The sequence below is a fragment of the Hemitrygon akajei genome, chromosome 5 (assembly GCF_048418815.1).
Source record: "Hemitrygon akajei chromosome 5, sHemAka1.3, whole genome shotgun sequence".
Classification (NCBI taxonomy): Eukaryota; Metazoa; Chordata; class Chondrichthyes; order Myliobatiformes; family Dasyatidae; genus Hemitrygon; species Hemitrygon akajei.
The window spans coordinates 155,222,523-155,239,005 of NC_133128.1; the positions used below are offsets into that span (position 1 = coordinate 155,222,523).

A 16,483-nucleotide genomic window follows, 5' to 3' on the forward strand; every position below is an offset into this window, starting at 1 on the left:
ACTGAAGGAGCTGGACTTGGTGCAGATTGTTCTGCTGCCTGCGTCAGAGAGGCATCAGTGCGTGAAGGCAGTGTGCAGTCTGAACAGCGAGTGATCACGAGGCCCTGTTGGACATCGTTAATGTGGAATGCTGCAAGTCTGATTCACTGGTATATTAGCGGGTGGAGGGGGGTGGGGAGAGCTGAGTCATAGCAAGAACAAGGCCTCAAGCCCTGTGGCTCAGAAGGGTAGGGAAGGAAGAGGAAGGCAGTAGTGATAGGGGACTCTCAGACAGGCAATTCTGTGGATGCAGGAAAGAAACTCGGATGGTAGTTTGCCTCTCAGTTGCCAGGGTCCAAGATATTTCAGATCGTGTCCAAGATATCCTGCAGTGGGAGGGAGAACAGCCAGAGGTCGTGGTACATATTGGTACCAATGACATAGGTAGGAAAAGGGAAGAGGTCCTGAAAAAAGACAACAGGGAGTTAGGAAAGCAGTTGAGAAGCAGGACCACAAAGGTAGTAATCTTGGGATTACTGCCTGTGCCACGTGACACTGAGGACTAGAATGAGGTGGAGGATAAATGCGTGGCTGAGGGATTGGAACAGGGGGCAGGGATTCAGATTTCTGGATCATTAGGACCTCTTTTGGGGCAGGTGTGACCTCTACAAAAAGGATGGGTTGCACTTGAATCCCAGCGGGACCAATATCCTGGCGGGGAGGTTTGCTAAGGCTACTGGGGAGAGTTTAAACTAGAATTGTTGGGGGGTGGGAACTGAACTGAAGAGACTGGGGAAGAGGCAGTTGGCTCACAAATAGAGAAAGCTTGGAGACAGTGTGTGAGGGAGGATAGTCAGGTAAGAGAGAAGGGACACGCTCAGACGGACGGCTTGAGATGTGTCTATTTTAACACAAGGAGTATTATGAACAAAGCAGATGAGCTTAGAGCATTGATCAGTACTTGGAACTATGATGTGGTGGCCATTACAGAGACTTGGATGGCTCAGGGACAGAAATGGTTACTTCAAGTGCCGGGTTTTAGATGTTTCAGAAAAGACAGGGAGGGAGGCAAAAGAGGTGGGGGCATGGCACTGTTGATCAGAGATAGTGTCATGGCTGCAGAACAGGTGGATATCATGGAGGGATTGTCTACAGAGTCTCTGTGGGTGGAGATTAGGAACAGGATGGGGTCAATAACTCTACTGGGTGTTTTTTATAGGCTGCCCAATTGTAACAGGGATATCGAGGAGCAGATAGGGAAACAGATCCGGGAAAGGTTGTCGTGATGGGAGATTTTAATTTCCCAAATATCGATTGGCATCTCCCTTGAGCGAGGGGTTTAGATGGGGTGGAGTTTGTTAGGTGTGTTTAGGAAGGTTTCTTGACAGAATATGTAGATAAGCCTGCAAGAGGAGAGACTGTACTTAATTTGGTATTGGGAACTGAACCTGTACAGGTGTCAGATCTCTCAGTGGGAGAGCATTTTGGAGATAGTGATCATAATTCTATTTCCTTTACAACAGCATTGGAGAGAGATAGGCACAGACAAGTTAGAAAAGCATTTAATTGGAGTAAGGGGAATTATGAGGCTATCAGGCAGGAAATTGGAAGCTTAAATTGGGAACTGATGTTCTCAGGGAGAAATGTGACAAATGTTCAGGGGATGTTTGTGTGGAGGTCTGCATAGGTACGTTCCAATGAGACAGGGAAGTTATGGTAGGGTACAGGAACCGTGGTATCCAAAGGCTGTAGTAAATCTAGTCAAGAAGAAAAGAAAAGCTTACGAAAGGTTCAGAGAGCTAGGTAATGTTAGAGATCTAGAAGATCTAACAGGAAGGAAGGAAGAGCTAACAGGAAGGAGCTTAAGAAGGAAATTAGGAGAGCCTAAAGATAGATAGATAGATACTTTATTCATCCCCATGGGGAAATTCAACTTTTTTCCAATGTCCCATACACTTGTTGTAGCAAAACTAATTACATACAATACTTAACTCAGTAAAAAATATGATATGCATCTAAATCACTATCTCAAAAAGCATTAATAATAGCTTTTAAAAAGTTCTTAAGTCCTGGCGGTAGAATTGTAAAGCCTAATGGCATTGGGGAGTATTGACCTCTTCATCCTGTCTGAGGAGCATTGCATCGATAGTAACCTGTCGCTGAAACTGCTTCTCTGTCTCTGGATGGTGCTATGTAGAGGATGTTCAGAGTTATCCATAATTGACTGTAGCCTACTCAGCGCCCTTCGCTCAGCTACCGATGTTAAACTCTCCAGTACTTTGCCCACGACAGAGCCCGCCTTCCTTATCAGCTTATTAAGACGTGAGGCATCCCTCTTCTTAATGCTTCCTCCCCAACACGCCACCACAAAGAAGAGGGCGCTCTCCACAACTGACCTATAGAACATCTTCAGCATCTCACTACAGACATTGAATGACGCCAACCTTCTTAGGAAGTACAGTCGACTCTGTGCCTTCCTGCACAAGGCATCTGTGTTGGCAGTCCAGTCTAGCTTCTCGTCTAACTGTACTCCCAGATACTTGTAGGTCTTAACCTGCTCCACACATTCTCCATTAATGATCACTGGCTCCATCTGAGGCCTAGATCTCCTAAAGTCCACCACCATCTCCTTGGTCTTGGTGATATTGAGACGCAGGTAGTTTGAGTTGCACCATATCACAAAGTCCTGTATCAGTTTCCTATACTCCTCCTCCTGTCCATTCCTGACACACCCCACTATGGCCGTGTCATCAGCGAACTTCTGCACATGGCAGGACTCTGAGTTATATTGGAAGTCTGATGTGTACAGGGTGAACAGGACCGGAGAGAGTACGGTTCCCTGCGGCGCCCCTGTGCTGCTGACCACCGTGTCAGACTTACAGTCTCCCAACCGCACATACTGAGGTCTATCTGTCAAGTAGTCCACTATCCAATCCACCATGTGAGAGTCTACTCCCATCTCCGTTAGTTTGTGCCTTAAGATCTTGGGCTGGATGGTGTTAAAGGCATTAGAGAAGTCAAGGAATGTAATCCTCACAGCACAACTGACCCCCTCTAGGTGAGAGAGTGATTTGTGCCATGAGAAGGCCTTGGCGGGCAGAATTAAGGGAAACCCCAAGGCATTCTACAAGTATGTGAAAAGCAAGAGCATAAGACGTGAAAGAATAGGAAATATCAAGTGTGACAGTGGGAAAGTGTGTATGGAATTGGAGGGAATAGCAGAGGTACTTAATGAATACTTTGCTTCAGTATCCACCACGGAAAAGGATCTTGGTGATTGTAGTGATGACTTACAGTGGACTGAAAAGCTTGAGCATGTAGATATTAAGAAAGAGGATGTTTCCACGGTGTTGCCTGTTTACAGCCGCACTGGAGTCGCTGCACTCCAAGTGTGACATGGCATCCAAGCTGGATTTGGTGCTGCTCCCCAGTGTTTGCTCGGTAGAAGACAAGCCATCTTGTGTTCAACTGCAGACTGCTGCAACATCCATGGACTTAGGGTCTTGGACTACAGATTTTTTTGTGTGTATTTTGCAGATATCTTATATGTGCTTGTAATCTTAGACAGTATGTGCTCTATATGCCTTGTGCTGTGTATGGACTGTTGATACTGTGTTTTGCGTCTTGGCCCCGGAGTAACACTATTTTATTTGCCTGTATTCATGGATATTCACATATGCTTGAATTACAGTTAACTGTGAACTTGAACTTTATATTGATTTTTTAAAATGATTCCCCATTTTCCTTTGATTAAAACTGATACAAAACTGAACTGTGGTAAAGCTAGCTTTTTGTAATTATTTGAATCCCCTCTCAAAACTTATAAGCTGACATCAGCTTTGTGGCAATTCAGATAATAGCCTTATGCATTGTCCAAGCTCATCAGTGATACAAAATACGTAGGATAAGTAAATTGTCAGTTCTCAAGGAGTGTCCTGTTACATAATCCGTCAATATTTAAAATCAATTATGATCTACAGAAAAAAATTGAAAATGTAAGGTGTTATAAGTAACCTCATATTGGTTTGTTATAATTAGATTTCTTGCAGTTGACTCAATTGCAGGTGTTCATTTACTCAGGAAATCCCTCTTGATGCTTTACGATACATGACTGGTGAATGCAACTACGGCGGCAGAGTGACAGATGACTGGGACCGGCGCACGCTGCGCTCAATCCTTAATAAATTCTACAACAAAGAAATTACATCAAACCCAAAATACACATTTGATTCAAGTGGTATTTATTATCCACCTGCAGAAGGAGAGGTAAAGAAAATTCTTATTGTTTGTGGGCATATTATTATGAAATCACTTTAGAAAAAAATATTCCCTTTTTTATACTTACCTTAGAAAGTTTTTAGAAGAATAATTATTTAAGTTATGGTAGTAAAAAAAAATTGAAAGTTGTACTGAAATATAGTCATCTAATAAACCTGTTAACCTCCTTACAGTACATCAGCTACATTGAATACACTAAGAGCCTTCCTTTGAACCCAACACCAGAAATATTCGGAATGCACACCAATGCAGATATCATGAAAGATCAATCTGAGACCCAAACTCTGTTCAACAGTATCCTACTTACTCAGGTATTTCAGATGCTTTCTGTAGTTCGAATAAAATAAGGAACACTAAAGTTTTGAACTGAGTAGAGCAATTACTGTACATTGGAATTTGCTTTATTGGTCTTACAAAGGATCATCTGGGTGATATTATGTATACACTAGATTATGTAAAAATGCATGAACAAAGCATACAAGAACTGTCCTTTCTAACGCCATATCTATTATCGATAATATAAAAGTAGTCCTTTTGCAGCACTGGTGAAATGTCAAGCAAAAGACAGAAGAAATGATCATGATTTAAAGGAAAGCAGGGGTTGATAGTGACTTGACTAAATTGGTACTACTGGAATGACAAGTTCACCAAAATGAGGTTGGTAGCTTATTGCCTAGATCCCCTTTCCCTTTCACTATTTTGGCATTACCTGTGTACATGGCTTTCTGCTAATAGATGCGTCGGCCCAACATAACCACTCGAGCTGTGTGGATCTGCTACTAATGTACAGTATGGTGATTCTGTTTCAATAAGGTCTTGATATCCAATTTTTTTCTGGTTGCTTCATCCTCTTTCTTATATAGTTGCAAAATTGCTTGGCAGATTGCTTAATATAGTCAATTCATTTTACATTTTTTCTAAGGAGTTTTAACAAAATTGCAATAAAATATGTTGTCTTGTTTTAAAGATAATTTTACATTGTAACTTACAAGAAATTCTCTTTTGACTTAGATATTCATAACTTGCAGTGGCATGCAAAAGTTTGGGCACCCCTGGTCAAAATTTCTATTACTGGGAATAGCTAAGTGAGTAAAAGATGACCTGATTTCCAAAAGGCATAAAGTTAAAGATGAAACATTTCCTTAATATTTTAAGCAAGATTACTTTTTTATTTCCATCTTTTACAGTTTTAAAATAACAAAAAAGGAAAGGGGCCCGAAGCAAAAGTTTAGGCACCCTGCATGGTCAGTACTTAGTAACACCCCCTTTGGCAAGTATCACAGCTTGTAAATGCTTTCTGTAGCCAGCTAAGAGTCTTTCATTTCTTGTTGGGGGGATTTTCACCCATATTTCCTTGCAAAAGGCTTCTAGTTCTTTGAGATTCTTGGGCCATCTTGCATGCACTGCTCTTTTAAGGTCTATCCACAGATTTTCTATAATGTTCAGGTCAGGGGACTGTGAGGGCCATGGCAAAACCTTCAGCTTGCACCTCTTGAGGTAGTCCATTGTGGATTTTGAGGTGTGTTTAGGATCATTATCCTGTTGTAGAAGCCATCCTCTTTTCATCTTCAGATTTTTTTCAGATGGTGTGATGGTTGCTTCCAGAATTTGCGGGTATTTAATTGAATTCATTCTTCCCTCTACCAGTGAAATGTTCCCCGTGCCACTGGTTGCAACACAAGCCCAAAGCATGATCGATCCACCTCCGTGTTTAACAGTTGAAGAGGTGTTATTTTCATGAAATTCTGTACCCTTTTTTTCTCCAAACGTATCTTTGCTCATTGCTGCCAAAATGTTCTATTTTAACTTCATCAGTCCACAGGACTTGTTTCCAAAATGCATCAGGCTTGTTTAGATGTTCCTTTGCAAACTTCTGTGCTGAATTTTGTGGTGAGGACACAGGAAAGGTTTTCTTCTGATGATTCTTCCATGAAGGTCATATTTGTGCAGGTGTCGCTGCACAGTAGAACAGTGCACCACCACTCCAGAGTCTGCTAAATCTTCCTGAAGGTCTTTCGCAGTCTAACAGGGGTTTTGATTTGCCTTTCTAACAATCCTACAAACAGTTCTCTCAGAAAATTTTCTTGGTCTTCCAGACCTCAACTTGACCTCCACCATTCCTGTTGACTGCCATTTCTTAAATACATTACGAACTGAGGAAACGGCTAACCTGAAAATGCTTTGCTATCTTCTTATAGCCTTCTCCTGCTTTGTGGGCATCGTTTATTTTAATTTTCAGAGTCCTACACAGCTGCTTAGAGGAGCCCATGGCTGCTGATTGTTGGGACAAAGTTTAAGGAGTCAGTGTATTTACAAAGCTTTGAAATTTGCATCACCTGGCCTTTCCTAACAATGATTGTGAACAAGCCATAGCCCTAACAAGCTAATTAAGGTCTGAGACCTTGGTAAAAGTTATCTGAGAGCTCAAATCTCTTGGGGTGTCCAAGTTTTTGCATGGTACTCCTTTCCTTTTTTTCCACTCTGAAATTGTACAAAACAAAAATAATACACTAATCTTGCTTAAAGTGTTGAAAAGAATGTTTCATGTTTAACTTTAACTTTTTTTTGGAGATAAGTTCATCTTCTACTCACTTAACTGTTTACAGTAACAGAAGGGGTGCCCAAACTTTTGCATGCCACTGTATGTTAAATATTCAGTGTTGTGGGAAATATCAAAAAGAATACTAAACAACCTGCTCCTAAACTTGGGTGCAACAGAGAGCTTTACCATTTAGCTCAAATAATGAATGCTTTTCATTCATATTACAGATAAAATTACAACTTACTATAAACTATCTAACATTGCATATAGTGTTACTAATATATCTTTCTATCCATTATCACAATCATAACTAAATAAACTGCTATTTTTCTGAAATTTATTATTATTTATATAGACTGAGCAGTCAAGTTGTGCACATGTGCAGTATTCCATGTAATGGGAGAGACAGGTCTGATTACATACATCCAGACATAATACAGGTGCTATACTTATCAGTCATCTGTTAGAAAATAATATGCCCACTAATGGAATGTACAAGTTAATTATGGGATGAGTTGTGCTGGTTATGCCAGGCTAGTCCAAGAGGAACAACCAGGCTTCAGCCTTTCAGTCTGAAGTAAATCCTGGAATGTTCAACACTTACTAACAGGTTTGGGGAGGGATACTGAATCTGTGAGACTGCCTTTCTGCTGGACTCCCTAGTGTCAAAAACCTATTGGTTTCAATGGGTTTTTCTAGACGCAGTTTTGAGAGCAAAGGGAAAGGTAAATTAATTTTTTGAAAATAAATGATTTTGCTCTTTTTAATGTTTTTATTTACTGAAATATTTTATGTATTTAACTAATTTGTATTCTGTATACTTTAATATTTACAATAATTTTGATGGTTCTTAATATCTCTGAATATTTAGAAATATCAGAGATATTGGAAATTAAATATCAATGGCAGCTTTTTCCATGGACAATGTCTCTCCCCCCCCCCCCCCCCAATCATATTTGTCTTCTGTCAAAGGTGTTGCAAGGGAGGACCTTCTACACTCCTGTGTGCAAGTCTTGGTTACTGTTCAACTTAAGATTCTGTAGATGTTGGAAAGCTAGATCAACACATACAATGATGGAGGACTTGATCTCACCTATCACCTGTTAGCTTGCACTGTTCCCCCTCACCCATCACCTGATTGTGGCTTCTGTCTCTTCTTTTCCAGTCTTGAAACGTTGACTGCCTATTTCCCTCCATAATGGATTTTCAAAAAGCCTTTGATAAAGTCCCACATAGGAGATTAGTAGGCAAAATTAGAGCACATGGTATTGGGAGTAGGGTACTAGCATGGATAGAAAATTGATTGGCAGACAGGAAACAGAGTAGGGATTAACGGGTCCTTTTCAGAATGACAGGCAGTGACTAGGCTCAGTGCCCGGACCGCAGCTGTTTACAACGTACATTAATGATTTAGATGAAGGGATTAAAAGTAACTTCAGCAAATTTGCGGATGACACAAAGCTGGGGGCAGTGTGAAATATGAGGAGGATGTTAGGAGAATGCAGGGTGACTTGGACAGGTTGGGTGAGTGGGCAGATGCATAGGAGATGCAGTTTAATGTGGATAAATGTGAGGTTATCCACTTTGGTGGCAAGAACAGGAAGGCAGATTACTATCTAAATGGAGTCAAGTTAGGAAAAGGGGAAGTACAACGAGATCTAGGTGACCTTGTTCATCAGTCACTGAAAGTAAGCATGCAGGTACAGCAGGCAGTGAAGAAAGCTAATGGCATGTTGGCCTTCATAACAAGGGGAGTTGAATATAGGAGCAAAGAGGTCCTTCTGCAGTTGTACAGGGCCCTGGTGAGACCACACCTGGAGTATTGTGTTCAGTTTTGGTCTCCAAATTTGAAGAAGGACATTCTTGCTATTGAGGGAGTGCAGCGTAGGTTCACGAGGTTGATTCCTGGGATGGTGGGACTGTCATATGCTGAAAGATTGGAGCGACTGGGCTTGTATACACTGGAATTTAGAAGGATGAGAGGGGATCTGATTGAAACATATAAGATTATTAAGGGATTGGACATGCTAGAGGCAGGAAACATGTTCCCGATGTTGGGGGAGTCCAGAACCAGAGGCCACAGTTTAAGAATAAGGGGTAGGCCATTTCGAATGGAGTTCAGGAAAAACTTTTTCACCCAGTGAGTTGTAGATCTATGGAATGCTCTGCCTCAGAAGGCAGTGGATGCCAATTCTCTGGATGCTTTCAAGAAAGAGTTAGACAGAGCTCTTAAAGATAGCAGAGTCAAGGGATATGGGGAGAAGGCAGGAATGGGGTATTGATTGTGGATGATCAGCCATAATCACAGTGAATGGCGGTGCTGGCTCGAAAGGCTGAATGACCTACTCCTGCACCTATTGTCTATTATTGCCTGACCTACTGAGTTCCTCCAGCATTTTGTGAGTATTGGTCAGACATTGCCAGACTCTTGGGTGTGAAGGTCCAATGATAAAGACTGTTTGTATTCTGCTTAGATAAACAAGAAGCTATAGGGATTGTGAATAGTATTTCTGGAGCAGCAGGTGTGCTCCAGTCTAGTGTCTTTTTTAATTATTTGCTTTGTAGTAGATCCAAAGGTCACTGATCTATTTTATATCTGGCTTGATTTGTACTGTTAAGTTAAATTAGGTGCCCTTTAAAACTGGTACTTATACTATTCCCATAGATTTTCCTGCTATACAGGATTGAAATTACCAACTGTAGTTCAAATCAGAAAGATTTCTAAAAAATTAAGTACAACTTGCCATTAAGCTGTTCAAACAAGCATCAAACATAAACAGGAAACTATATTAAATTTGGCAAGGACCTTCAGAAATTCATTGCTATGCTGATATATAAGAGTTCCTAAATATCTGGTCAGGTACCAGGAATAAGAATAGATTGAAAGATTGCCAAAAAGTGAAAAAGCAGGCAGAACAAGTTTAGAGAAGACTCTTGGACTGGCAGAAAATCAAACTTGATGAATGTGATAAGCAAACAGCCTCTGTTCAGGAACAGAGTGGAGCTTTTAATATCTGAATTTCCTTGGCCTACCTTATACCAATTGATGACCAAATGAGTTTGGCCAATTAGCAGTAAATGTTGGTGAAATTTTGTGTCATCTCCTTAGTAAGGGTAAGGGGTTGGGAAGGGTAAACAGTGGCTTGTAACTTAATAATTATTCAGAACTAAACTATCATACACAATCATTCCTAACAAAGGCACCTCCAAACGGTGGAAATTTTAAAGTCCTGCATACTGCCCTGAAAGGTGGACCTGAAGATTTTCTGGCTCCTCCATGCCATTAAGAAGAAAATAGTAAAATGATTTACTTACACTACAGGTCTCAGCAGGTTTTATCAGGGCCACTCCCTTCTCTTCAAGCTACATATCAAAGTACCATATACATCTATGGTACTTTAATATATAGCTTTTCTATGAGCTCCAAATATATCTATTTGTATTCTGTGAGTATCCTTGTTGCTGGGAATTTAATACTGCACTTGAGCAGATCTGATTCAGAATTAAATATGTAAGCTAGTCTGTCATCTCTATGCAGCTCTGCTTCTTGGTACTGTTTCTGCAGAGCATCCAGCTTAGGCTAAATTTAAAGTTAAATGCCAATTTAATTTAATGCTCTGAGTCAAGACGTTGGGGGTCAGGATCTACTATGATGGCTTGAGCATAATAGTCAGTGTGATAATGGAAGAGTGCTGGATTGTCACCCGTGTCATCTTTTGAGCAAGATGGTGAACCAGAAGGCTCATCGGTTCTCTCAAATGAACCAAGAGAAATTATTGGCACACCCTCATTTCTTTGCTTAGCAGAGCAGGTATTCATGCCATTTTGGCCAATATTTATTTTTCAACAGAATGGACTGAAGAGTTTTTTTAAGAAGTTATTTAAAGACATTGAAACATATTATAAAGCTCAATCATTCATTCTTTAATTTTTGGGCATAAGTTACAATATGGAGTAGTTTTCTGATTTCTCACTATCAGCAATATACAGTATCTTGTGTTTTGAAGCAAAGCAGCAGGAAATTAATGAGCTTATAAACTCTGATTTTTCAATACATGGCTGACGAAAGGTTAAAATCTCAAAACCTACACTTTTATGCCAAGTTTAAATTAAATTCTCTGCTCACCTTGATCAATATCACTTCAATATTTGGTGAATCATGATACTCAGATGGAGACAGCTTTGAGGATAAAACTTGAATGGGAATAGTTGCTAGCTATTTACAGTAGCCTGCAATGTTTATGCCAATCCTGGTGTCAAGTTAAACTAAATTTCTTCTGATCCATATTCCTCCAATGCCCGCATAGTTCGTGTATCTATATAACAACCCTTTAAGCGACATTATCATTTCTGCTTCCATTACTACCTCTTGTGGCATCTTTAAAAAAACTTTGAACTTTCCCCCTGTGATTTGAACTGTCTACCAATCTACTTATCTGGTAATTTTATGAACTTCTTTCAGATCTCCCCACAGTCTCCGAAACTCCAGGGAAAACTACCCAGCTGTATTGAACCTTTTCTTATACCCTCTAATACAGCAAGCATCGTGGTAAACCTTTTCTGCAACCTTTCCAAAGCTTCCACATCTTTTCTTGTAATGGGCCAACCAGAACTGCACACAATATTCAATACAAGTGTGGCCTAACTAATCTTTTATATTCCTGCAACAGGACTTCCAAAACTGTTGTACTTGATGCCTAGACCTATGAAGGCTCTCATGCAATATGCCTTTTTTTTCAGCCTATGTTGGGGAGCACTTTCAGGGAGTTATGGACTTGCACTACAAGATTCCTCTTTTCATCAGTGCTGTTAAGGGTCCTGCCATTATCCATATATTTCCCCCTTGTATTTGATCTCACAAAGTGCAACACATCACATCTACTCAGAATAGACTCTTTTTTTCAATTTATCTGTCAATATCTGTCACTGGTCTGAACTCTGCTGTATCTTTTTACAGCAGCTCCACAACACCATCAACCTTTGTGTCATCTGTAAGCTCACTAAACACCACTCTACATTTTCATTCATTAATTGTGTGGATAGCCAGAGGCTTTTCCCCAGGGCTGATAACACAAGGGGGCATAGTTTTAAGGTGCTTGGGAGTAGGTACAGTGGGGGGGGGGTGGAATGACAGAAGTAAGTTTTTCACACAGAGAGTGGGGAGTGTGTATATGCACTGCCAGCAATGGTAGTAGAGGTGGATACAATAGGGTATTTAAGGGACTCTTGGACAGGTACCTGGAGCGTAGAAAAATAGAGGGCTATGTGATAAGGAAATTCTTGGCAGTTTCTAAAATAGGTTACATGGCCAGCACAACATTGTGAGCCAAAGGGCCTGTAATGTGCTGTAGATTTCTATGTTCCATGTTAAGTATCATTCTATTAATTCTAATTTTATTGAATTTATCTTTTTGGTGGGGAGGGGGAACTAGCCATCTCCAGCATTTGCAATCCAACTGTAACTGGTGCCGAGAAGATGGTGGTGAGCTGCTGTGAAGGTACTCACGTGATTCTCTGGCAGAGGAAGATCAAGGATGTCAACCCAACAATCATGACTGAATCATGACATGCTTCCAAGACAATATAAAGTGTGACTTAAAAGGAAGCTCACAAATGGTACTAATCTTGTGTGCCTATGGCCCCTGTCTTCTTGGTGTTAAATTTAATGGGTTTCGTGTGGCCCTGTTGGAGAAGTCTAGGTGACTATTTGAATTGTATTTGTTCATGGTTGGCGCGTGCCCCTAGTGGGCAAGGCATCAGACTAGTAACCTGAAGGTCACTGGTTCGAGCCTCAGCTGAGGCAGCGCGTTTGTGTCCTTGAGCAAGGCACTTAACAACACATTGCTTTGCGACGACACCGGTGCCAAGCTGCATGGGTCCTAGTGCCCTTCCCTTGGACAACATCGGTGGCGTGGAGAGGGGAAGGCCTGCAGCTTGGGCAACTGCCAGTCTCCCATACAACCCAGGCGCAGATCCATGGTCTCTTGAGACCAACGGATGCCACCACCATTCATGGTACATGCAAATGGTGATGCAAATATAATAAAAGTTACTGTTTCATTGCACTGCTGTTGGGAGGGAATAAACCTCTGGAATGATGCACAGGATACTAAGGAAGCACACAACTTTATCCTGGAGGGTGTGAAGTTTCTGGAAAGTTGTTGGAGCAAATGAAAAAATTTCATCTTTTGGCTTTGGGTTTATAGCTGAGTTTAAAAAAAATATATAGTGAGAAAATGAATCATTCATCACTAGATACTCAAATTCACAGTTGGATTTCTGGTCAATGGTAAAAAGAATCAGGCCATTTGACCTGTTGAGTCATAGATGATCCATTTTTTTCACAGCCCTAATTTCCTGCATTTCCCCCAACCTCCTGCCTCTGCCCCCCCAATATCCATTCATGCCTTGACCAATCATGAATCAATCAACAATACATTGCCTTAAATATACATGAATACTTGGCCTCCACAGCTGCCACAGCTAATTCCACAGATTAATCACTCTCTGGCTAAATCCTCCTCTATTTTGAGGCTGTGTCCTCTGGTCTTAGACACTCCCACCATAAGAAGCATCCTTTCCACATCCATTCTATCAAGACCTTTCAGCATTCGACAGGTTTCAAATAGGTCACCCCTCATTCTTTTAAATTACATTGAATACAGCCCCAGAGCCATCAAGTGCTCTTCATATGACAACCTGTTTAATCCTGGTATCATTTTCATGAACCTCCTTTGAACCCTCTCCAGTTTCAGCACATTCTTTCCAAGATAAGGGACCCAAAGCTGCACCCAATACTGTAAGTGAGACTCACTGGTGCTTTATAAAATCTCAACATTACATCCTTACTTTTTTATTGTAGTCCTTTTGAAATGAATGCTAACATTGCATTTGCCTTTGTCACCACTGACTCAACCTGCAAATTAATCTTTAGAGAATCCTGCACAAGGACTCCCAAATCACTTTGCACCTCAGATTTTTGTATTTTCTCTCCATTTAGAAAATAGTCATCCCTTTCATTTCTTCTGCCAAAGTGCATGACCATACTCTTCCTAACACTGTATTCCATCTGCCACTTCTTTGCCCATTCTCCTAATCTGTCTAAATCCTTCAGTAATCTCCTTATTTCCTCAGAACTACCTGCCTCTCCACCTCTCTTTGTATCATCTTCAAACTTCACAACAAAGCCATCAATTCCATTATCCAAACCACTGGCATACAATGTAAGAAGAATTGGTTCCAACACAGACCACTGTGGAGCACCACTAATCACCTGCAGCCAACCAGAAAAGGCTCCCTTTATTCCCACTCTTTGTCTCCTGCCATTCAGCTACTGTTTTATTCATACTAGAATCTTTCCTGTAATACCACAGGCTCATAGCTTGTTAAGCAGCCTTATGTGTGGCCATTTCGGAAGGGTAAAAGGCCTTCTGAAAATCCAAGGACAAAACATCAATCGATTCCCCTTTGTCTATCTTGCCTGTTATTTCTTCAAAGAAATCCAATGGATTTGTCAGGCAAGATTTTCCCTTGAGGAAACCATGCCTATTTTATAATGTGCCTCCAAGTACCCCGAAACCACATCTTTCAACAAACGACCCCAACATCTTCCCAACCACTGAAGTCAGACTAACTGGCCTATAATTTCCTTTCTTCTGCCTCTCTCCTTTCTTGAAGGGTGGAGTGATATTTGGAATTTTCCAGTATTCAGAAACTGTTCCAGAATCTAGTGATTCTTGAAAGATCATTACTAATGCCTCCACAATTTCCTCAGCCACCTCTTTCATTACCCTGGAGTGTACACCATCTGGTCCAGGTGACTTATCTATCTTAAGGCCTTCCAGTTTCCCAAGAATCTTCTCTCTAGAGATAGTAACTTCACACACTTCATGACCCCTGACACCTGGAACTTCCACCATACTGCTAGTGTCTTGACAGTGAAGACTGATGCACAATACTTAGTCAGTTCATCTGCCATTTCCTTGTCCTCCATTACTACCTCTCCGGCACTGTTTTCCAATGGTCTGATATCCATTCTTGCTTCTCTTTTACACTTCATGTATCTGAAGATACTTCTGTGATCCTCTTTAATTTTGTTGACTATCTTACTTTTGTTTTCCATCTTTACCTTAATTACTTTTTTAGTTGCCATTTGTTGGTGTTTTAAAGCTTTCCAGTCCCCTAATGTCTCACTATTGTTGCTCTATTATATGCCCTCTCTTTGGCTTTTATGTTGGCTTTGACTTCTCTTGTTAGCCATGGTCAAGTCATCTTGCCTTTAAAATACTCCTTCCTCTTTGGGATGTATATATCCGGTGCCTTATGAATTGTTTCCAGAAATTCCAGCCATTGCTGCTGTGCTGTCATCCCTGCCAGTGTTCTCTTCCAATCAATTCTGACCAACTCCTCTCTCACGCCTCTGTAATTCCCTTTACTCCACTGTAGTACCGATACATCTGACTTTAGCTTCTCATTCTCAAACTTCAGAGTGAATCCAATCATGTTATGATCACTAGCCGCTAAGGCTACTTTTACCTTAAGCTCTCCAATCAATTCCAGTTCATTGCACAACACCCAACCCAGAATTGCTCTCACTCTCGTGGGCTCAATCATGAGCTGCTCTAGAAAGCCATCCCGTAAGCATTCTAGAAATTCCACCTCTTGGAATCCGACACCAACCTGATTTTCCCAATCTACCTCCATATTCGAATCCACCATGACTATTGTAACATTGCCCTCCCGTTGTAACTTATAGAGTACATCCTTACCACTGTTTGGGGTTCTGTGCATAACTCCCAACAGGGTGTTTTTACCCTTGCAGTTCCTTAGCTCTACCCACAATGATTCCACACTTCCCAACCTTATGTCACCTCTTTCTAATGATTTTAATTTTATTTTTTACCAACAAAACCACACCACACTCTCGGCCTTCTTGTATATCGTTTCAATAATATATGTATCCTTGGTCATTAAGTTCCGAGCTATAATCTTCTTCCAGCCAATGTTCATTGATGCCTACAACATTATACTTGTCAATCTGTAACTGTGCTACAAGTTCATTGACCTTATTCCATATACTGTGTGTATTCAACTATAACACCTTCAGACGTATTCACCTTTCTAGATTTTGTCTGCCTTTTATGTTGCAATTCATCCTGTTGACTGCAAATTTGCCCTATCATCAGCTTCTCCTTGCTAAAAGTTTCACTGTACATTGCCTCTGTTTGTAAACCAGCTGCCTTATCTTCAGGACTATCACCAAAGTTCCTATCCCCATTCCAAATTAATTTACACCCACCCAAAGAACTCTAGCAAACCTGCCTGCAAGCATATTTGACCCCTTTGGGTTCAGGTGTAACTTGTCCCTTTTGTACAGGTTGTACCTTCCCCAGAAGAGATCCCAATGCCTCCTATGCCAGTTCCTCACCCACATATTCACCTGCCAAGTCATCTTATTCTTGCCCTCACTGACACGTAGTACAGGCAGCAATCTAGTGATTACTACCCTGGAGGCCCTGTTTCTCAGCTTTCTACCTATTCCCTAAAAATCTCTCTTCAGGACCTTCTCACCTTGTCTACCTATGTCATTGGTGGCATTACGTACCAAGACTTCTGGCTGCTCACCCTCGCCCTTGAGAATGCAATGGATATGATCTGAGACATTCCTGATCCTGGCACCAGGGA

The 16,483-nt window shown here is 41.0% G+C and overlaps 1 protein-coding gene across 1 annotated transcript in view; it reads left to right on the forward strand.

The window, feature by feature from the left end:
- The window catches only part of dnah7 (dynein, axonemal, heavy chain 7), a 262,198-nt gene that overhangs the window by 205,903 nt on the left and 39,812 nt on the right, over positions 1-16,483 (forward strand). The window contains exons 58-59 of the mRNA XM_073046961.1: positions 4,060-4,245; positions 4,431-4,568. Of these exons, the coding sequence (XP_072903062.1) occupies positions 4,060-4,245; positions 4,431-4,568 (324 nt within the window). The remainder of the gene's footprint in view (positions 1-4,059; positions 4,246-4,430; positions 4,569-16,483) is intronic.